This window comes from Candida parapsilosis, contig 005569 (assembly GCF_000182765.1).
Source record: "Candida parapsilosis strain CDC317 annotated contig 005569".
In the NCBI taxonomy this organism is placed as follows: domain Eukaryota; kingdom Fungi; phylum Ascomycota; class Pichiomycetes; order Serinales; family Debaryomycetaceae; genus Lodderomyces; species Lodderomyces parapsilosis.
The window spans coordinates 2,042,220-2,063,110 of record NW_023503278.1 but is presented as its reverse complement, the minus strand read 5'-3'; the positions used below and the strand labels follow the sequence as shown (position 1 = coordinate 2,063,110).

The window sequence follows — 20,891 nt, the reverse complement described above, 5'->3', positions numbered from 1 at the left end:
TTTATTTTTTATTTATGTTAGTGCGACATAATTTTGTTTTAGGTAGGAAAAAGGACAAAACATCATATAAGATTAGTGTTTTTGCCTCCTTATTCGCCAGGACTAAACGCAATTGAAGAGTTCTCACCCATGTGTAAGGCCAAGGTTAAACGGTCAAATTTATCTAGAAAAGAACAGTTGATACCAAAAGTGAAAGAAGCGACAACAAAGATAACCTTAGAAAGCTGTCAAGGCTTCTGTAGACATGCCAATGACCATATGCAACACTGTTTGGAACTGAGATCCTTCTAAAGTACAAGTCCCCAGATTAATGAATAGGAAGGGAACGGCATTTAATTTGAGAAAATGTCATCAAAACCTTTGAGAAATGAAAGTAGGAAATGACTAAGCTCAAACAAAAAAGAATTCTGATTTGATATTATTCCATACTCTTAAATTTATTGCCCTAATTCAACAGGATCGGGTTCTTCAATCGGATTAGAGGTACAGAGATTACTATGGGTGAGTAGGTGGTGCAAAAAAATATGTCGCACTGGTTTGAAAAATTAATGTCACACTGGTATGAATATAAATTAAAAAGACCGTATGACGTAAGTAGATGTTTTTGCAACTCTATTTGTTCACGTGACTTGTGATATTTTTTCTTGGGACCTTTTTTTCTGTTCAACTTTCTACTGCAAATTCTTCTCCCTTCCACAGAAGTTATATTCCCCGTCTCCACAAAATGTTGTCTAGAATTGCAAGGACTAGTTTGATCGGAGCCTCCGTATCCAGGAATGCTACCAGCATTGCACGGATCGCCCCAATGTCAAGAAAATTTGCCACTTCATCATCATCTAATGACAATGGAGCAACTGAAGTTTTCACCAAATTATCCGATTCAAAAGATCCCAAAAGAACACCATTTTTCCAATACAGTTGGGGCTCTTGGTTGAAAGATGATAAGTTGATGAAGAAGCAACGTGAGACTGTCTTTTCAATTGAGGGATTGACAACTTCGCTCAATGAGTTAAATGGACTTCGCATTAACTCTAATGAGAAATTGCCAGCGCCAAAGGAAAATAAAGGATCATTTGTATTACAACAAAACTTGACCGATGGTTTGATTGGTCCTAAATCCGATAAGCTCATTGTTAAGTCAATTGCTTCCATACACGAAGGGAAGCATCATAGGATATATAAAGTGACATTGTCAACAGCAAAAGAATTGATTTTGAGAATTCCGTACAAGATCGATTCAGATGCCGCAATTGCGTCCAAGATCAAAAGCGAAGTGGCAACTTTAGATTTCTTGGATTTGAAATTGAACTTGAAAGTTCCAAAAGTAATTGCTTATGGTGTGAATTCAGAAAATGAAGTTGGATCACCATTCATTTTACAAGAGTTTATTGAAGGTGATTTATTAATGAAAAAATGGCATCCTTTGGATTCGGACTCTAAAGAGACTGATGAAAAGTTGAAACTGGTTATTGGCCCAATCGCCAAGTTTCAGGATGGCATACTTGAAGTTACGTTTAATAAATTTGGTTCCTTGTATTTTTACAACGATGTTGCACCAACTTTGCAGTCTGAAGAGCCATACAATGACGAGGAGGATGAAAAGTTGCTCAACAGATGGAGGATTGGGCCAAGTGTTGAAAAACAATTTACCAAGGGCAAGAACAAATTGTCACAAAAGACCATTGACCAATACAATGGACCTTGGAATGCTTCCAATCCATTACAAGTTATGGAGTCAGTGGCTGACATTGAGTTGGAAAATGCCAAAAACAAATTGGCCATTATTGATGCTGATGCTGGGGATGTTTCTGATAAACAACTTATACAGGATCAAATCAAAACATTCGAACATTTAAAAACAATTACTCCTAAATTAATAAATCCCAAATCGAAATCAATCATGAATGTTGAAAAGCTTTTTGAACCCAAATTGTTTGTACCGGATTTGGATCCATTGAATGTAATCGAATCGAAAGGGGGTGACTATTTTATCGACTTTGAAAACACCACAATAAAACCATTTATCTTGACAAGCTACCCAAACTTTGTCTCATACCATGGAGCTAAAGTGTACAACTTGGAAGAAGATATTCCTGGATACCCCGAGATGGACCCGGCAGAAAAGCAACAATATGAGTTCATGTACTACAAAACTAGAAATGAAAGACTTTGGGAGATTGAATTGAACAAACACAGACATGATTTAATTGCAGTGGCATCTCCACATTTAAAAGTTTTGAAATCACCATACTTGCAAGCCCTTGACTTAAAAACTCCAAAGGATTATCTTTATGTTGAAGGTTCGATTGTTCAATTGCAAGCTATGTGGGATGCCTATGTTGCCAATGAATTAGTCAATCAGGACAAGGATGATTCTGAATTCCCCATCAAGTATGATGAAGAATTTTTAGATAAGCACCAACTGGATTTGAGTGATTACCAAATGGAGACTGTCTCTAGTCCATTTAGTGCCACTGGTGGATGGATTCCTCAAGACATGTTCGAAACTTTGAAAAACCAGGGGATTATTGTTGAAACTGGCAATGGTGATTACAAGATCGAAACAGATAAGGTGTTGCAAAATCCACCAGAGGAGAAACCAAAGTAAAGCTCTATTGTTCACTGCAAGAACAAGTCTATCTTCATAATAATTTTTTGTCTATAAATACTTTTTAGCTAGTAATTTCACCTTGTAATCAAATTCCGGAGCTAGTATTGCATCATTAACATTATAGAATGGATTCATTAAAATCTTGACATAAAGTTCATTGACATCTTGGAAAAACTGCCGTATGCTGTTCTCGTCTTTATTTGAATCATAACAAAGTACGAACTTGATACTTCCTTGAGTTAAGTAAGCACTAATAAAGATGCCATAGAATTGATCAATCTTGCCTAAATTCAAAGCCTGTGTTGACCACATTTGTTCTTCGATTATATCAAGACTTGCATTTGCAATAAACGGTAGTAATTCTTTGGTGGAGGTCGTAAATTGTGATTTTCCTGGAAGTTGTTGTGAAGTGCCTGTAATTACTGATGGCGCCGATGCTGGAGCGGCAGCAGATGAAAACCCATGTTTGAATGAAGAAAATTCAGCCTCGTACATGGGGTTATCACGCGTTCCAATTATAACAAAGTAGTACGATGACATGTGTGAATTGAATAGTTGGCAATGGCGTGTGCTTGTAGAAAGGTAATCTCAGGCTGACATCAGAGAAACGTAGTGCTGACCTCTTTTTGAGATGTTGAGAATGTTTGAAAATTACTATTGCGGTGTGGATGTTTTGTGTACAAAAGTGTTTGTGGAAGGAAAATACCGAAAATAAAAAAAATAAAAAGTAAACAATAAAAGAACACAACACAAGACAAGACCACATTGGATCAAGTTACAAGGGGATATTCGAAACACAACACTGTCAAGTCATTCAGCCACATCCTCATCCCCATTTCCCACTGAACACAAGACTAGTCAACCAGCTTCGGAATCATTGGTGTTTCACTAAAGCGTTTAAAAAGGTACCCAAAACAAACACACAAAGAAAAAAAAAAACGGAGACCACATTACCTTTCTTTCAAGACACCAACAATGTACTTGAATAGAGCAATATATCGCCTGCAGACAGAACACAATGCGCATTCAGCAAGTCGAGATGCAGCTACCGGCGGTGATCAAATAAAGCCAAACTTTATTCACTCTTCTGATATACCGAGAAAAGTTGCAAGTTTAATTAATTCAATATCAAAATCCCGACAAAAGAGAATCTCAGAGGAATGCAGCAACAACTGTATTGAAATAACTGTCCATATTGAACTTAATTCTTTGGTGAGTCGGAGTTCTACCGACCTCCTTACGTTGTTGCAAACGAACATGATCTCAGTTGTTCAAAGTTGTGGTGATTCCACACTGAGACAAAATTATCTTTATGATATAATCACCAGTCGGAAGAAAAACAAGATTCAACCGGATGTTCTTCAAACAAAAGATGTATTTGTTGTCACATTTAGATTAGTTGTATCCAATTTTGACGCATTAGGAAATTTCATAATCGAAGAAGATGAAAATTTTCAACTACTACAATCTCATGATCCAAGAGGCGAATTAGTTGCTGGAATCAAGCAATACATCAAGGAACTTTGTATACATCTACGGTGCCAGCACAAGGTAAAAAACGATGGCTCAAACTCTGATGTCAGCGATTCTACTTTGGAATGTAGCGAAGACGATGCATTGTACTTGGCAGATGATATTGGTGGAGCTCATATTGAGCCTTTGGTTTCCAATGAGACACTAACTGACGAGTTTCGGAGAAGATTTAGCGATATTAGCGACGAAGAGAAGGGATTGAAATGTAAGCATACTTTTCTTGAAAATATAAATAATTTAAGACATAACGATGAGGACAAGCAGGTGAATCAGGATGGAGAACAGATTCTTTTCCAGAATGAGGCACTTAAACAACCGATAAAGCTTTCACCATTAACCCCAGAGGATCAGATACACCTTGATGACTTGGTTGAAGTGTCATACGAAGAAAGTGATAGAGAGTACGCAGATGATTTTCAAGTGCATAGATTTGCTTCATCTTCGCCAAAGAAACACATTGAAGACGATGATGAAATAATGAGATTCTCCCGCAAATCCTCATTCCAATCGCCTACCAGAAGGAGAGCCGTGTCACGCATGTCCTCGAGTCATTCTGTCTCAATGATCAACACTGATGACAAGTATGGGCTACAATATGCCTATAATTCTGATTCGGCTGCTGTTCCGTCATACATCAAGCAAAATAAAAAGTTCAAATTCATCAAGGTTGGTAAAGTGCAGAAATTTGTCCATTTGTTTGAAGAGCAGTATCAATCGGAAAAGAAATAACCTCATCACAAAAGTATTGTTTATAGTTTGTTTCGTATCTACTAGTACACAAATTAGTGTTTGTCTACTCTGAAACGTCCTCTTGGTGTTCAGTATACTCATTCGTCTCTTCATCCTCTTCATCGAGTACTTCAACGTCGTCTTGTTCTTTTTGCTCTAGTTCATACTTTTGTTGGTTTGTAAGTCCATCTTCAACTGTAGCCGGATCCTCCGACTCATGATAGCTAGCAAGCGCATCATCTGAATCCTCTTCATTATCTGGAATGTATGATCCTTCGTCTTCTCCACTGGTTACCAACTCGCCATCTTCATTGTCATTATCTTCATCATCATCGCTGTCGCTTGCGTCACCATCCACGGTTTGCAATTCATTGGTGACCCCCCTTGGATGATCTTTGATCCAATTCTCGACCCACGCGCTGATTCTATCAACATTTTCATCCAAATCCTCAGCTTTATCACTTCTTAATTCGATAACAATTTCTGGTATATAACTCTCCCTTGCCTCTGTCAAAATAACCTCCATAATCTCACAGTCCAAATTCTCCTGTATCTTGTTATCCTTGTAGTTTCTTTTCGTTAACCTTTCATGAAGTTGTGAGTTGTCGGTTCGTAACACAACCACTAAATCAATCAATCGTTCAGGGAATATTTCACAACAATGCCAATCTACGATGGCACCACCTTTTTCCAATTCTGGCTCTAATTCATCCAATAGTTTATCCTCATCAACAACATGCGTATCGAGTTCCTTGTCGTATGACTCAAGACAATCTTTTTCTTTTGCGAAGGCACTTACATCGAAATGCTTAAACCTTATAGTTGTCTCTTTTGCAAATCCTCGATTTAGCTGATCGACCAAGGATTGCGAATGGGATGACTTACCACATCCGGGCGTACCAGTGATGATTATATTTGGAATGTTTCTCCTAGACTCTGGCATGGCTTAATCTCGATGACTTTGAATAAGTTTTGCAATTGCTGTGGTGCGCTACAAGGAGAGCACTTTGAAAGAAGAAGAAAGAAAAAAAAAATAAATCCGTGGTTGAATGGAATTACCACCGTCTGTACCAACGCTAATAGGAATACCACAGATAACATGGTAACTACAGGTGCTAGTATAGGATCTAGTCAAACAATGACGCTACCGTCAAACACTGAATCCAATGATTTAGCCAAATATGGCCTACAGGGTCTCTCGTCGTTGGTGAGAATGAAGCAAACTGATATCACGAGTTTCGCAATAGGTCAAGATATCAGTAAATGTGGGTTAGATCTATCACCCAACGTGAATATATTGAAAAACCTTGCAAGTCCGTGGCTGGAAACATCTCGAAGTGAAGTTGAGCCATATTTTCAAATACCTTTAGATTTACAAAATTCTCAATTGAAAGACCATAAAATAGACCCATCAACATGTGATTCCAAGATTCAAAATTTCACTGATGAGACATTGTTTTATATCTTTTACATGAAACCGAGAGATACGTTGCAAGAATATGCCGCGAGAGAATTGGTTGCTCGAAATTGGAGATATCATAAGGATATCCAAGTTTGGCTAACAAAAGATAGTAATGTGGAGCCAATCTTGATAGGTCAAGATGTAGAAAAGGGAGTATACATATTTTTCGACCCTCATAATTGGGAAAAGATTAGAAAGGAGTTTGTATTGCATTATAGTTCTGTACAAGCTTGAGATGGGAATGTTTTGTTTATTATTCTTTGTTGTATGTAACTTTATCCACTTTCACTTCGTTGTGGAAATATGTATAAATGTAAAGGATGCAAGTGGAACCCTTGGTATCTAGTAAGCAGAATGAAGGGATGTTAGTGTTGAGCTCCGTGACCTCATAGAGCGTTTCCTTGAATGCGTCATTAGCTACTGCTTCCTTATTTGATTCACCTTGATCAGTTTTTTCCGTCTTTTCTTTGTTCTCTACTTTCTTCGTGTCCACTTCGTTATTACCTTCAGTCAAGTGTGTTGAGTCACTCACTTCAGTTTGTCGCTTCCTCTCACTTTTCTTTCCCACCTTCTCCGAATCACTTTCCTCTTCCTGGTCTTCCTCCTCATCTTCAAATTCAGGCCAGTCGAAACTGAAAGCACCAGTGGCGCTTCCTGGATTCACAAAGAATTTACCATCCAATGTATATGCTTCTACTCGGTGCGTTCCGCCCCATATCAATACGTCTACATCTAATTCTCTTGCAAATGCACTCAATGCTAATGGATCACCTCGCGGAACAATCTGGGTGCCGTTAGTGAATCCGATTTTTAAGTTGTCATGAACAAATCGACCGTGTATTGGAATTTTGGCGTTGGTAGTTTCTCTTCTTGAAAGCGACTTTGTTTGTGATTCAACAATCAACTGCAACTGTTGTGATATCATATCTGCATCATCATATTCGCCTTTTACTAGGTCAAACTTTGGTGAAATATTGTTTAGGAACTGTAGGGTTGATGTTGAGTTGAGTATATTGCCCAAACATACAACTCGATCTATTTTGCTGTTGGTGGGCATGCTTTGTGGATTTGGTGCCAATAACTTTTTAAACTTCTGAGGTATATCTATAGCTCGTTCTGGGATGAACAAGTCACCAATTGCTAGAGTCAACATTGTGAGTGTACTATGAGCGATCAAGTGCTTTTGTCAAATTCACGATTGTTTTTTTGTTGAACAAAGTCGCAACATGTGGTGCTTGGAGGAGAGATATTTGAATTAAATTTCACTTACACAGTGTTATACACGCTATCTAATGATTGGTATTAATCTTTTGGTACACTTGAGGATAGTTTCTTTGAATTTGGTTGAATAATTCGTCTCTTTGCAGCATTTGCAAGATTTCTGGGTCTTTACTCAAACAAACAAAAAATGTGGCAACACCCGATCCAATAACACTTAAAGTGACGCTTGTGATTTGCATTGAAATCAAAAATGTGAATGCCACAATAGGAGCGTAGTAATTACCATCCGAATTGTAACCAGGCTTGGTAAACTTGAGATAAAGGTATGCCAATAATGACGACAAATAAGCGACAAACAATGAGTAAAAGTTTAATGCCACATTGATAAACATGTCATTCACCAATGCATCCATTCCCTTAAATCTAAACAAATCAAAAGTGTCCTTTGCTGAACGAATATATGGCTTTCCATAAAGCGCAACGTACGAATATGCATATCTGTTGAAATATTGCACCAACCAATCAATAAAACGAACTATGAAATCAACGATAATCAAAGCACACTGGCCAGCAAAAGAGTCAACAAATTGTGATCTCACGATGTTGATCAATTGTCTCACCAATTGAATAAATGCAACAATCAAGGAACCAAAACAGATCGAACCGAAACAATATGTCAAAGCTCTCTTTAATGATGATAATGCTGGGTGTCTTGGTGCCCCTTGGTCTGAATTTGACAAGTAGTACCATGTTCCATAGATTCCCGAAATAACAACATGAATAACGTTTTTGATCACTTCGGAAATGTAGTATCCAGCAAAAAAAACAAAAATGAGTACACCAACTAACTTCCCTTGACTACATGAGCCTCCCCCAACTTCACAGGCAGTGTTGTCTGCGTTTGGCTTGAACTTAACATAAGTACCCACAATCACAATACTAAACAATACACCAAATCCAGAACTGATTACGAGTCCAAAAAATGCCGTAATCAAGGTGGAGGGGTATTGCTTCATGACATCAATCACAATTCTCAAGATGGTTGCACTTAGAGGGATTCTGCTTCTTGCACGCCAATAACAGAAAGCCGCAAACAATCCAAATATCAAAAACACAATTGCAGCACTGTAGTAATGTTCAACAAAGTAGAAAATTGCTGTTCCCACAGATAGCACCACATTCAAAACACAAGCAACATAGATAAATTGTTTTGCAAATGATCTGATAAATAGGAGCCCCAATGCAGTCATGACTATGGCTAAAACAATAACAAAAGCGAATAGAATAACAGTGTTTCTATTCACCGTGAAAGAGTCGGAGGAGCCATAAATACCTGACCCCTGATCTGAGTACGTTTCTCTCAATGCATTCAACGTGATACCGGCAATTGCAATGAATCCAGCAACTACTAGCAAAAAGAAAATGGTGAATGGCCAATCATTCAATCTTGGCTTTTCGATTTTGAAACTTTGATCAAAGTCCTGTGAAGGTTGTGGCTTTTCGTTGTTTACATTTTCCAAGTCAGGTTGCACGTAGTAAGTATCATCGTGGTTATTGTTGTTGTTGTTGTTGTTGTTGTAACCTCCGTGGTTGTACTGTGGACCACCAGAAGGGGGGTACTCTGGTGGAGGGTACTTGTTGTTGGAATAACTCATGCTTTGTCTGTACCTCGATTGAGGAAAGAAAGGGAAAAGAAAGGTTTCTCATGGCCCGGATTAAAATTGCTGTAAAGCGTCTAGATGCTCAAGACAAAGGATGCAAGTTACACAAAACTGAGAAATGAAATGACTCGATATAATCAATTGGGAATGAATTGTTAAAAGGATACGAACACTTGGAAATTGTGTTTTGAGACTGTGTCTACTCAATTAGTTTACTCTAAGACTGTCAATTGTTTTGAAATGGACCCAACTGAGGCTCCCAAGTACGTACGTTTCGTAATACATTTCTCGGGAATGAATGTTTTGGTTTGGTAGAGCAACATGAAATTCGGACACAAAAAGAGCAAACTGTTTGAGCTGTGACACATTCACGTGGCTTTTTTTTATATACGAACGGCTGGGGTTGGAGAAACATGCGACGCAATTTAGTAATAAGGGGAAATTCCACGCAGAAAGTTCTATGTGGTCGTGACCACATGGTGGACTCATTTGTATCTTTGTTTGATCCACTCTCGACGGCAATATTTTTTTTTTGCGCCGTATTGATAGTGCTATTACGTCATACAAGAGTTAGCTTTGAAACTAGAAGCTGAAGCTATTAAAAAAGAAAAATGTTGCAAAGTAGCAATTAAAGGGCTATATCACTCGTAAGTCATTAGCTTTATAATACATTGACTTCATTGGATTGGGTGTCTTACATGAGACTATTACGCTTGTGTTGCTGTTCATCATATGTTGTGGCTGCAAAATTAAAACGGAAACCACAACCAAAAACTACAACAAATGTTTATTTTTCAAATCAGTTTACTCAGTTGCATTTACTCCATTGGATCAAGAAAATCCACGTAACTTACAAGAGAAACAATAGTAAATTTGCTTGTCGTGAGAGAGTTGGTATGGTTGTGAAACTGAAACATCATCTTATTCGTGGAATAATGCTCATCTTCATCTTTAATATCATCACCCTCTTATCTTGATCCACCATTATGAACGTAAAAATTGCAGTACAATCTTTTCTCAATGGCATGATTATTAAAATGTAATGGTGCTAGGGGCAAAGCAAGTTAAGAGTTTTTTCCAATCAGTGTCCATGAGAGGGATATGTAAATCGATTTTGGTAAAGATGTTTACTGTTTCTAGAATCTTTTTTTTCGACTTGTCCATAAAGGTTTACATTATAAATATAGACCTGAACTTTCGTTAGTTCATTCAGAGTAAATAAGAAAAGCGATACTTTTTTTTGAATTTTTTGCAGCAATTCTTAACAAAAAAGCAACAATATATAATCACCAAAATGACTATAAGCTCCATCTTTTCAAGTCCTTTTTGGACAAGCCGCTTTTGGCTCATGATTTTAGTACAAGCTCTTCAGAGTAATTTATAGCGTTCATCCACACACAATGAAAAGTTAAAAAGTGTAAAATCGTAATTTGGGAGTATGTCTCACAAAATTACCGCTACTTCACTTTGCTAAAAATTGCTCTTATGGCCAAGTTGGTAAGGCACCTCACTAGTAATGAGGAGATCGTAGGTTCGAATCCTGCTGAGAGCATTATTACTTTTTTGTTATTTTTTGTTGCAAAAAGTTTCACTTTGTCCTTCCTAAATTTTACACCGTTGCGCCTTCACCATCGCCCCTTTTATTCATCACACATGACTGACTCACCTCTGTCAATGACCTACAATGACGGCCCTTATCATGCTTGGTGTAAAGATAATGGTGCCAAAGTGTCTACCGACACAATCTTAGCCACCTTTACTAACCTTGGTCGAAGGTTTGGGTTTCAAGAAGATAATGTGAATAACATGTATGAATTGTTTATGACCCAATTGGACTCTCGATCGAGTAGGATGGATTGTTCAGAAGCATTATTATCGTTACATTTACACTATATTGGTGGAGATTCTGCCAACTATAAGAAATGGTACGTGACTGCACAATTTCCATACGAAGATGAGACGTGGACTCCTAAGGACAGGTTTGTTACTATGGAGAATGATGAATGGAGGCATAGATTGAGCTCGTTTAGAGAGGAAGATTACGTGTTTCAAATTGCGTTGTACTTGTTGATATGGGGCGAAGCGAATAATGTCAGATTCATGCCAGAGTGCATTTGCTTTATATATCAATGTGCTTTGGATTATGTGGGTCCCGATCTTGAAAGGTACTACTTTCTAGAAAAGATCATCACCCCGTTGTACAAATTTTTAAGGGATCAACAGTACAAATTAGTCGGAGACCGATGGAGTAGGAAGGAAATTGACCATTCCCAAACAATTGGCTACGACGATGTCAATCAACATTTTTGGAGTCCCGGGGGGTTATACAAGATTAGATTAGACAACGGAACTAGAGTTTACAAGATCAAAAGAAAGGACAGATTTAAAGAGATACACTTGATAGATTGGAAAAAATCATTATCAAAGACATATAGAGAAAGAAGAACATGGATTCATGTATTGAACAATTTTAACCGAATCTGGATTGTGCATGTGTCGGTATTCTGGTACTTTATGTCATTCAACTCACCATCTTTGTACACGGCAGATTACACACCGGAAAAGTCGCCATTGGCGCATGTACGATTGGCAATAGTGTCGGCTGGGGGCGCAATCGCAGCCTTGATTTCACTTTTCGCAGCAATTTCGGAGTTCTTATTCATTAATAGTAAGAATGTCAAAAAATTGATCACTTGTGCAATTTTGTTGATTTTGAATATTGCTCCAATTGTTGTCATATTTATATTCCTTCCATGGTCAGAGTATTCTTACAAAGGCAATGTTGTTTCTGGGTTGTTGTTGACATTTTCGATTTTAACGTTTGTTTATTTAGCAATGGTACCTCCTGGTAGCTTTAGCTCAATTTTTTCAAATTCATTCCCGAAATTGACCTTGAGAAATCGAGCATTTTCAATTTCATTATGGGTGGTTGTGTTTGCAGCTAAATATTCTGAATCATATTTCTTTTTGATTCTTTCACTAAAAGACCCCATTCAGATTCTATCTACATTGACATTGAATTGCAATGATGGTCATTTCCTTTGTCCAGCGCAGCCCAAAATCACATTGTGTTTGTTTTATTTCACTGATTTGATCTTATTCTTTCTTGACACATATCTTTGGTATGTCATTTGCAACGTGATATTCTCCGTTGGGTTGTCGTTTTCATTGGGAGTGTCGATTTTCACTCCATGGAGAAACATTTTCTCGAGATTACCAGATAGGATTTTGACCAAAGTTTATCATGGTGATTCATCCAATAGTTTGATTTTGGTTATTTCGCAAATATGGAATGGTATTGTTATTTCCATGTTTAGGGAGCACATTCTTTCAGTTGAGCAGGTCAAGAAGTTGATTTACCAACGTGAAGAAGACGAAGGGAATGTGAAACCACCATTATTTTTTGCCAATGAAGATGATAATACGTTCAAACTTTTAGCGTATATCAAAATAGAGGAAGAATGGGAAAGGAGAATTACATTCTTTGCCCAATCGTTATCCAGTCCACTTCCTGATCCATTTCCAGTGGTGTCGATGCCAGCTTTCACGGTCCTTATACCACATTATTCGGAAAAGATCCTCTTAGGGTTGAAGGACCTAATCAAGGAACAATCGTTTTCAAAATTAACATTGTTAGAATACTTGAAACAGCTTCACTCAAAGGAATGGAGTTCGTTTGTCAAGGATAGCAAAATGATTCAGTCACTTGATGATGATGATGACGACAATGATGAGGGCTTGAATGAATATGAAAAGTTCAAACAAAACGAGGATTTACCATATTATTGCATCGGTTTTAAAGATTCAGCACCAGAGAACACTTTACGAACCAGAATATGGGCGGCATTGCGTTGTCAAACATTGTATCGAACCGTATCTGGGTTTATGAATTATGAAGTTGCCTTAAAGATTTTGTATCGTAGCGAAAATATTGGGTTTGAAAGTGAAGGTGATTTATTCATTGAACGAGAGATGCAAGAGTTTGTTGATCGTAAATTCAATTTGATTGTAGCGATGCAAAATTTTCAAAGTTTTACCCCAGAAACTATCGATGATGCTGATGTATTGTTTCGCGCATTTCCTAATGTAAAGATTGCAATTTTGGAAGTTGAAAATGGCACTTACTACTCGACCTTGTTGGATGTTTCGCAGAGGGATCATCTTGGCAACTACCGCAAACGATTCAAGATTCGTTTATCAGGGAATCCGATTTTGGGTGATGGTAAATCCGATAATCAAAATAATGCCTTGATATTTTACCGTGGTGAGTACATTCAGGTTATTGACTCTAATCAGGATAATTACGTGGAAGAATGCATAAAAATCAAATCGTTATTAACTGAGTTTGAAGAAATGGATCTTGATGTGTCTTATGGATATACAGCTGATTCGCCATTGGATTCGCCCCCAACGGTTGCAATCGTTGGGTCTAGAGAGTTTATATTTTCTCAAAACATTGGCATACTTGGTGATATTGCCGCGGGGAAAGAGCAAACATTTGGTACTTTGTTTGCTAGAACCATGGGTGAAATCGGGTCTAAATTACACTATGGACACCCTGATTTTCTCAATGGAATATTTATGACAACTAGAGGAGGAATATCGAAAGCACAACGTGGATTGCATTTGAATGAGGATATCTATGCCGGTATAACGGCAATGTGTCGTGGTGGACGAATCAAACATTTCGATTATTACCAATGTGGCAAAGGACGTGATTTGGGATTCCAATCAATTGTCAATTTCACCAAAAAAATTGGTGCTGGGATGGGCGAACAACTTTTGTCAAGAGAGTACTTCTACCTTGGGACAAGATTACCTATCGACCGATTTTTGTCATTTTACTATGCCCACCCCGGATTTCATATAAACAACTTGTCAATAATGTTGTCCGTCAAGATATTTATGTTTTTGGTGATGAATTTGGGGGCGTTGAATCACAATACTGTTGAATGTGATGAAAGTAATCCTGTTGCTGGGTGTCATACATTGATGCCGGTTTTGAACTGGATTGATCGGTTTATCCTTTCCGTGTTTGTGTGTTTTTTCATATCGTTCCTTCCATTGATTATCCAGGAATTGATTGAAAAGGGGTTTGTTAGATCTATATTTCGAGTGATTTTGCACATTGTTTCGTTATCGCCATTTTTTGAAGTTTTCTTATGTCAAGTGTATTCCCGGGCATTGCGTGACAATTTTGTATTTGGCGAAGCACAATATATTGCTACGGGGAGGGATTTTGCCATTTCAAGGATTTCATTTGCTACATTGTACACCAGATATGCAAATTTGTCAATATACAGCGGCATTGAAATTTTTATGGTGATTTTATTTGGAATGATGACTGTGAAGCGAGTAGCGTTACTTTGGTTTGTCATCACTGTATTGGCGTTGTGTTTTGCCCCTTTTATGTTTAATCCCCATCAATTTAGCTTTATGGATTTCTTCCTTGATTATAGAGATTTCATACGTTGGTTATCAAGAGGAAATTCAAAAGCCAAAGAGTCATCGTGGATTCAATTTTGTCAAAATGAACGATCACGTTTGACGGGGGAAAAATTCGAAGGGCATTTACTGGGGAGGAATTCAACGACGTTCAATTTGCTTTTAGGGGAGGTGGCAACTCCATTGATTAGTTTTATTTTGTATTTGATTCCATTTTTGTTTCTTTATTCATCGAACAAGTTGTTTGTGTTGGATTTGGCGAATCCATTGATTAGAGTGGCCATTGCCATTTTCGCACCATATGTGTTGAACATTGTTGTCTTGTTATTTATTTGGGTGTTGTCAATGACAGTGGCTCCAGTAATTGGACTCTGTGTCATGAGAATTCCTTCATTCTTTGCAGCATTGGCCCATTTTTTGTCCATTTTATTTCATGTTGTCAATATCGAGTTTTTGTTTCTTTTACAAGAATATAGCTTTATTCATTTGATCAGTGCGTTGTTGGTTGTTTTCAGTTTTCATCGAGCATTTTCCAGTTTTATATTGATTACGTGTGTTTCTCGAGAACGCGGTGAAAATGTTACGAATAAAGCATGGTGGTCAGGCAAATGGTACCGTAGTGGGTTGGGATTCAGAGTCATTACACAGAATATGCGTGAGTTGATTATTAAAATGTTGGAGTTGAACAAGTTTACGTTTGATTTCGTTTTGGGACATGTGTTACTCTTGGTTATGCTTCCCCTATTGTTTGTGCCATACATTGATACATTGCATACAAGCCTTTTGTTTTGGTTGAAACCAAGTCGACAATTCAAAAGGGCAATCATATCGAAAAGACAAAGGAGAAAAAAAAACTGGCAGGTTGTTCGATACTTTTTCCTCTTTGTGTTAATAGTGGCTACCTTCATATCACTTGTTGTTATTCCGCCGTTATTCAAATCACAATTGCTAAAGTTGCAAAAGAAGTTGACCAAGATGGTTATTGCTGCAAATGGATCTGGCAACTGAAAAGAAAAACAAAGTCGTGCAGATTTGGCAAGAGAGTTTTGTTTTGTTTGGTTTACCTTTTTTTATATACAGTACAACTATTTTTATTATGACCGAAGTTTTCTGTAGATACTGTTGGACCTCTTTTGGAATAGGATAAAGAGAAACAGTCTATTTAGTAGATCCACAACTGATGAAGCAATCGAAAGCTAAAACGGACCTACTAAAGAGGTTTGCTGATAACCAAGAAGAAGATGAGATATTTGGTGACGTCGAGTCAATAGATTTCAGTTCCAACAGACAGAAGCAGCAATCACAACAACAACAACAACAACAACAACAACAACAACAACAACAACGGCATGGAGAAAACAAGGACACCAACAATGATGATGCTGATGGATTAGAAACCCTAAGGATTAACCAATTACATATTAACAACCTGCTGCCTCTGTTTCAACTAACGCCCAAGAACGAGCTCACTTCTTCTTCTTCACCACAACATACAAGATCAAGCAAATCAAGTGGAGGTAGAACCAATAATGCCACAAGAAACAGCAACAGCAGCGCTGCAAAACGAATAACAAGAGATGCATTGAGCGAGTACAGTGAAGAGAATGATACCGATATAACTTCAGAACTTTCACAAGATGAATTTGAAGGTTGGGATGAATGCTTTAGCAAAAATCAAAGCATTTATCAACAAATGAACCAACGTTTGATTGCCAAAAAAGTGGCTCAACAACAGGAAGCAGAGCGAGAACTAAGAGACTTACTCGAGCATAAAAACAATCGTAGTATTGGCATTAAGGACGATCCTAATCAAACTTTGAAATTACGCGATGGTATAGTGACGAATGGTGCTGGTGGTCACAAATTGACAAGCACTAATTTGGGCATGTTGGATCATTTGGAAAATGAGAAAACAATCAATTATGATTTTACGAGAGATGATTATGAGGAATTTGAAGATGGGTTTGAAGGTGATTTCGAAGAGAGTATTCAAAAGATCAAGCAGCATCAGCAGCATCAGCAGCATCAGCAGCAGCAGACGCAGAAGCACCGAAGTCGTGATTCCGGTGACACTGCAAGACAATCTTTACTCAATAAACAATCGATGCCATCATTGGCTAAAAACCAAACTAATACACTCAAAAAATTCAAATCAACAATGGATTTGACTGGTGACACATTGCACGAACAACAATACCAACCACCACCAAGTTTCAACTTTGATAATCGAGTGATTAACAAACTCGATCGCATACCTTCATTTTACAACAAGCCTAGAATCCCTGATCCTGAATCACGTATTCAATTGCTTGACAAATACGCTGAGCGGAAGGATAAAGATGGGGCTACAGCCAAATCTCATCCGAGAAAAGATAATGGTAGAGATATTCACACAAGTGGCGGCTACCACCAAAATCATCGACACCATCATCATCGTCCTCATGCTCATCCAAAAATGGGCCACATACGATACTTTCACGATGGTGAAGGTAAAGGTAAAGTAGGTGACTACATCATTCCACGATCGAAATCAATGGTTTTCAACAAGGCGCAAAACCGATGGGAGGGTAATGAGGTAGATTTACTTCGATTCGAACAAAAACCATCATTGATCACCTTGAAGGAGATTGAACCACCCGTGACAATAAGTCACAACCACGATGGTGCTTTTGATAAAGACGCTGACGCAGCCGATGGTGATTTCGCAGGTAAGAAACGACAAGGAAACATGTTGTATGATGATGTCAATTTGAAATGGATCAATTTAGATCAAGATGATGAATATATTTTTGATGATATACCGGATTTAATTGAGCCTTTAGAAACCATTCGTCAGCATCACGAGCAGCAGCAGCAACAACAACAACAACAACAACGACGCATAGATCAGTATTCGCCAACGAGACCAAGACTTGGTGGAACAAATGTTGGGACAAAAGGAGCGACAAATACAATCTATGTTCTTCAATCACCAATTTCAAGACGTGGGTTGAGCCAATTTACGCAGAGAACCACATCATCGACCACTTCTATACAACCCATACAACAACAGCTGCAACTACATCCATCAATATCGAGATCGAGGTCTACTTTGTTACAATCACAACCACATCAGCAACAACAACAACAGCAGCAGCAGCAGACGGTAAACGATAATGGCTCACTTTTCATCCCACCCCTTAGTCAAAAACTAATTGATAAATTCACCAAAGAAGAAGCCAAAATCAATCGTAAAATTGGCCATTGGTTTATTGATGATAATAACGATGTCAAGTTGGATTATTATTGGGAGATACGCAAATTGATTATGGAAGATTAAAAAAACAGCCAATAACCAGGTCCAATTCTATTTTTTTTTTTTTATGTATTGAATATGTAACAATTTATCAAAAGGATACCCATTTGCAAACTAAATCAAAGCTCTCTTTTTCTTTAACGTTACATTCTTTAATTTATTCTGTATCTATACATGAAAACAATACTTTACACAAAAGCGTGGTTGTTTAAATCAAAATAAAACTGAATCCAAGAACCATTGAGATAACAACAGCACTCAATTTGGTCAAGGCAGAAACACCAATCAAACCACCAGCAACACCATCGTTTGATTTTCCTGAACTAGTGGATGATCCGCTAGATGAAGAGTCACTAGATGATGAAGAACCAGAGCCAGAACCAGATCCTGAAGATGATCCCGATCCTGAGTTTTGTTTACCGCCACCATTAGTATCGGATTCTTGTGAAGTATCAGTTCTAACTGATCCTTCCACAGTTCCCAAACCAGAAGAACCAGCCGATTTCAAATAAGCAGAACATGAAGAAGCAGTAGTGGCACTCTTTTTCAATGAACCAGATCCATCAAAGCTACAAGCAGATTCATTTTCGTTTTGATCTTCATAATAGAGATTCAAAACAAATGACAACTTGTCCTTGGCCGAACATGGCGAATAAGCACCATATTTACCAGTGGTACCGTTGGAACTAATACCACCACAATCAATCTTGGCACAAACATAACTGTACATGTCAGCATAGTCGTCACTGTCAACTTTGTCAGAAACGACACATTTTAATGAGTTGGCCATACAGTCACAAACTTCCTTATCAGGGGTTGGTGGCAAGTCAGTAGCGGCAGCCCAAACTGAAGTGGAAGTTGGGCATGAAGTAACGCCAGTTCCACTGGCACTTTCAGCTGAAGCTTGAGCAGAAGATGGACTGATTTTCAAAATTTCTGATTTGTAATTGTTATAATCTTCCAAAGTGGAAACTTTGCCATCCTCAATTGAAACTAAACCAAAGTTGTTTTCTTCTTCGAAATACATGTAAACAATACCACCAGACCAAACATCAGTCATATCATCACCAAAGATGGTTCCAACTTCAGTAAACAATCTCGGAGAAACTTTATTACAACCATATTCTGAGAAAAAGATGGGGATACCCAAGTCCTTGTAATCATCAGTAGCAGTAGCATAACCGGATGATTCGAAACTTGATTTTCCACACCATTCATAATTGTTGATACCAAAGAAATCGGCTCTTTCATCTTCATCACCACAAGCAAAATAATCAGCTAAAGCAACTCTAATAGCAGCATGATCGCTTGATGAGTAACCAACAGGGATAGTTCTATAGTCCTTAGCCTTCATATAAGCCTTTGTATCCCTAATGGCAGCTTTAACAAAAGCAGAAGCATCAGTGTTTGTATCATCATTGGTGACTTCGTTACCAGCAAAGAAACCCAAAACATTGGTATAATTGTGGAAAGCATCAACAACACCAGTATATCTTTGAAACAAGTCCAAGGTCCATTGAGGATCTTTTCTATTGATAGATTCGTCTGGTTGTGATAAATCAGCAATAATGTAAATACCAGCTTCTTGTAAAGCTTCCATACATTCAGTGTGATCAGCTTCAATATCTAAAGCATAGACTCTAATAACATTGGTATTGACAGCAGCTAAATAAGGAATATCTCTTTTACAAGTTTCTGGGTCAGCCAATGGATCCTTAAATGAATCCGAAGAATTCAAGTTATTTTGTTGGTAGGCAATACCTCTCATAAAAAATTGAGAACCATTGTTTGAGTAAAAAAACTTGTTACCAACAATTTCAACTGTGGGCAATTCTTCAGCAGCAGCAGCAGTACCAATTAATGAAGTGGCAGCTAGTAAAGTTGTTGAAAGTAGCGATTTGAACAACATTTGTTTTCTTGTCTCTATGTGTATATGTAAGGGGTAAGGCTGAAGACTAAGTTTATTTTCTTGGTCAAAGTTGGAATCTTTTTCTTGATTTAAGTTTGGTCAAAAAATATTTTTTTCTTGGGGAGTTGTTGGTGAAGAAAAATCTGTCAAAAAAATAATAAGAAATTTCTTCTTCAGAGTAAACGAAGGGAATGTGTTGTAGTGTGTGTTATTGAACGACGGGGGATTGAAGTGTATATCTCTATCTTTCGTTGAAGCAGTAACAAGAAAAAGAAAGGAAAGGTATATGTCTACGAGTAATAAATTGGAAGATTGAATTGTATATTTATATATATACCTTCCAGTTTTTCATAGCCTCCCTCTTAAAGGGAGAAACAACCAAAACAGAAAAACAAAAAAACGAAAAAAAAAAAACACAACGGACGTAAACAACAAACAGCCGACACACACAAGAGCTAATATTAGCACATTATATGCAGACACAAGAACACCTTTAGTTCCAGACACAAAAGAGTTTTGCTATTCCAAAATAGCAAACCAAAATCATATTACAAACCATCAAGAAAGATTAAAGTTTTATCTAATATACAACCAGCACTCTTGAGATGGAAACATAGCTTTGGATGTTACACCACCTGATCATCTGATTCTTTTCGTTTGAGGAGAGGTCGAATTCACAAGACAGAAAGTAAGAGTGAAAGATCAAAATAACTCACAAATGACACGGAATGGAAAGTACACGACTGTCGGTCAACACACACACACACACACACACACACGAAAAAAAAAAAAAATTTGAAAAAGGGAATATTACACAAAAAATATTGTGAAGACTTCTATATACAGGACTATATCTCTGACATCTAAAAAAAAAAAAACACACAGAGATACTTTTGATGGGACGATAAAGAAGCAGTGTGTGGGAAAAATGGCGCAGCAACGGCAACATCTACCTTGTAATGAGATGAAACGAAAAACTTCTACTTACGCCTCCTCTCTTTTCCCATCCTCTTCGCCAGTGATTC

The 20,891-nt window shown here is 37.7% G+C and overlaps 10 protein-coding genes and 1 non-coding gene across 11 annotated transcripts; 6 read left to right on the top strand and 5 right to left on the bottom strand. All coding sequences in view use genetic code 12, as the record gives it.

The window, feature by feature from the left end:
- Window positions 1-724: 724 nt before the first annotated feature.
- CPAR2_109750 (uncharacterized protein) lies at window positions 725-2,608 on the top strand (the record flags this gene model as incomplete). The annotated part of the gene is made up of 1 exon (XM_036807263.1): window positions 725-2,608. The coding sequence occupies one exon, from the start codon at window positions 725-727 to the stop codon at window positions 2,606-2,608; it is 1,884 nt and encodes a 627-aa protein (XP_036664117.1).
- A 51-nt stretch (window positions 2,609-2,659) lies between these two features.
- On the bottom strand, window positions 2,660-3,106 carry TRS20 (TRAPP subunit; the record flags this gene model as incomplete). The annotated part of the gene is made up of 1 exon (XM_036807262.1): window positions 2,660-3,106. One exon carries the CDS (start codon window positions 3,104-3,106, stop codon window positions 2,660-2,662), a length of 447 nt encoding a protein of 148 aa, XP_036664116.1.
- A 480-nt stretch (window positions 3,107-3,586) lies between these two features.
- CTA9 (Cta9p) lies at window positions 3,587-4,873 on the top strand (the record flags this gene model as incomplete). The annotated part of the gene is made up of 1 exon (XM_036807261.1): window positions 3,587-4,873. One exon carries the CDS (start codon window positions 3,587-3,589, stop codon window positions 4,871-4,873), a length of 1,287 nt encoding a protein of 428 aa, XP_036664115.1.
- A 64-nt stretch (window positions 4,874-4,937) lies between these two features.
- HBR1 (nucleoside-triphosphatase) lies at window positions 4,938-5,816 on the bottom strand (the record flags this gene model as incomplete). Its single annotated transcript, XM_036807260.1, has 1 exon — window positions 4,938-5,816. The coding sequence occupies one exon, from the start codon at window positions 5,814-5,816 to the stop codon at window positions 4,938-4,940; it is 879 nt and encodes a 292-aa protein (XP_036664114.1).
- A 195-nt stretch (window positions 5,817-6,011) lies between these two features.
- Window positions 6,012-6,569, top strand: CPAR2_109710 (CCR4-NOT core subunit; the record flags this gene model as incomplete). The annotated part of the gene is made up of 1 exon (XM_036807259.1): window positions 6,012-6,569. The coding sequence occupies one exon, from the start codon at window positions 6,012-6,014 to the stop codon at window positions 6,567-6,569; it is 558 nt and encodes a 185-aa protein (XP_036664113.1).
- A 19-nt stretch (window positions 6,570-6,588) lies between these two features.
- On the bottom strand, window positions 6,589-7,488 carry CPAR2_109700 (retromer subunit; the record flags this gene model as incomplete). Its single annotated transcript, XM_036807258.1, has 1 exon — window positions 6,589-7,488. The coding sequence occupies one exon, from the start codon at window positions 7,486-7,488 to the stop codon at window positions 6,589-6,591; it is 900 nt and encodes a 299-aa protein (XP_036664112.1).
- A 136-nt stretch (window positions 7,489-7,624) lies between these two features.
- Window positions 7,625-9,211, bottom strand: CPAR2_109690 (uncharacterized protein; the record flags this gene model as incomplete). The annotated part of the gene is made up of 1 exon (XM_036807256.1): window positions 7,625-9,211. One exon carries the CDS (start codon window positions 9,209-9,211, stop codon window positions 7,625-7,627), a length of 1,587 nt encoding a protein of 528 aa, XP_036664111.1.
- Window positions 9,212-10,696: 1,485 nt separating this feature from the next.
- On the top strand, window positions 10,697-10,769 carry CPAR2_t_cp_Thr(AGU)_40. The gene has a single exon. It is a non-coding gene; the product is annotated as a tRNA-Thr (tRNA).
- Window positions 10,770-10,891: 122 nt separating this feature from the next.
- GSL1 (Gsl1p) lies at window positions 10,892-15,670 on the top strand (the record flags this gene model as incomplete). Its single annotated transcript, XM_036807255.1, has 1 exon — window positions 10,892-15,670. The coding sequence occupies one exon, from the start codon at window positions 10,892-10,894 to the stop codon at window positions 15,668-15,670; it is 4,779 nt and encodes a 1,592-aa protein (XP_036664110.1).
- A 172-nt stretch (window positions 15,671-15,842) lies between these two features.
- On the top strand, window positions 15,843-17,981 carry BFA1 (Bfa1p; the record flags this gene model as incomplete). The annotated part of the gene is made up of 1 exon (XM_036807254.1): window positions 15,843-17,981. One exon carries the CDS (start codon window positions 15,843-15,845, stop codon window positions 17,979-17,981), a length of 2,139 nt encoding a protein of 712 aa, XP_036664109.1.
- Window positions 17,982-18,165: 184 nt separating this feature from the next.
- PHR2 (1,3-beta-glucanosyltransferase) lies at window positions 18,166-19,866 on the bottom strand (the record flags this gene model as incomplete). The annotated part of the gene is made up of 1 exon (XM_036807253.1): window positions 18,166-19,866. The coding sequence occupies one exon, from the start codon at window positions 19,864-19,866 to the stop codon at window positions 18,166-18,168; it is 1,701 nt and encodes a 566-aa protein (XP_036664108.1).
- Window positions 19,867-20,891: the final 1,025 nt, after the last annotated feature.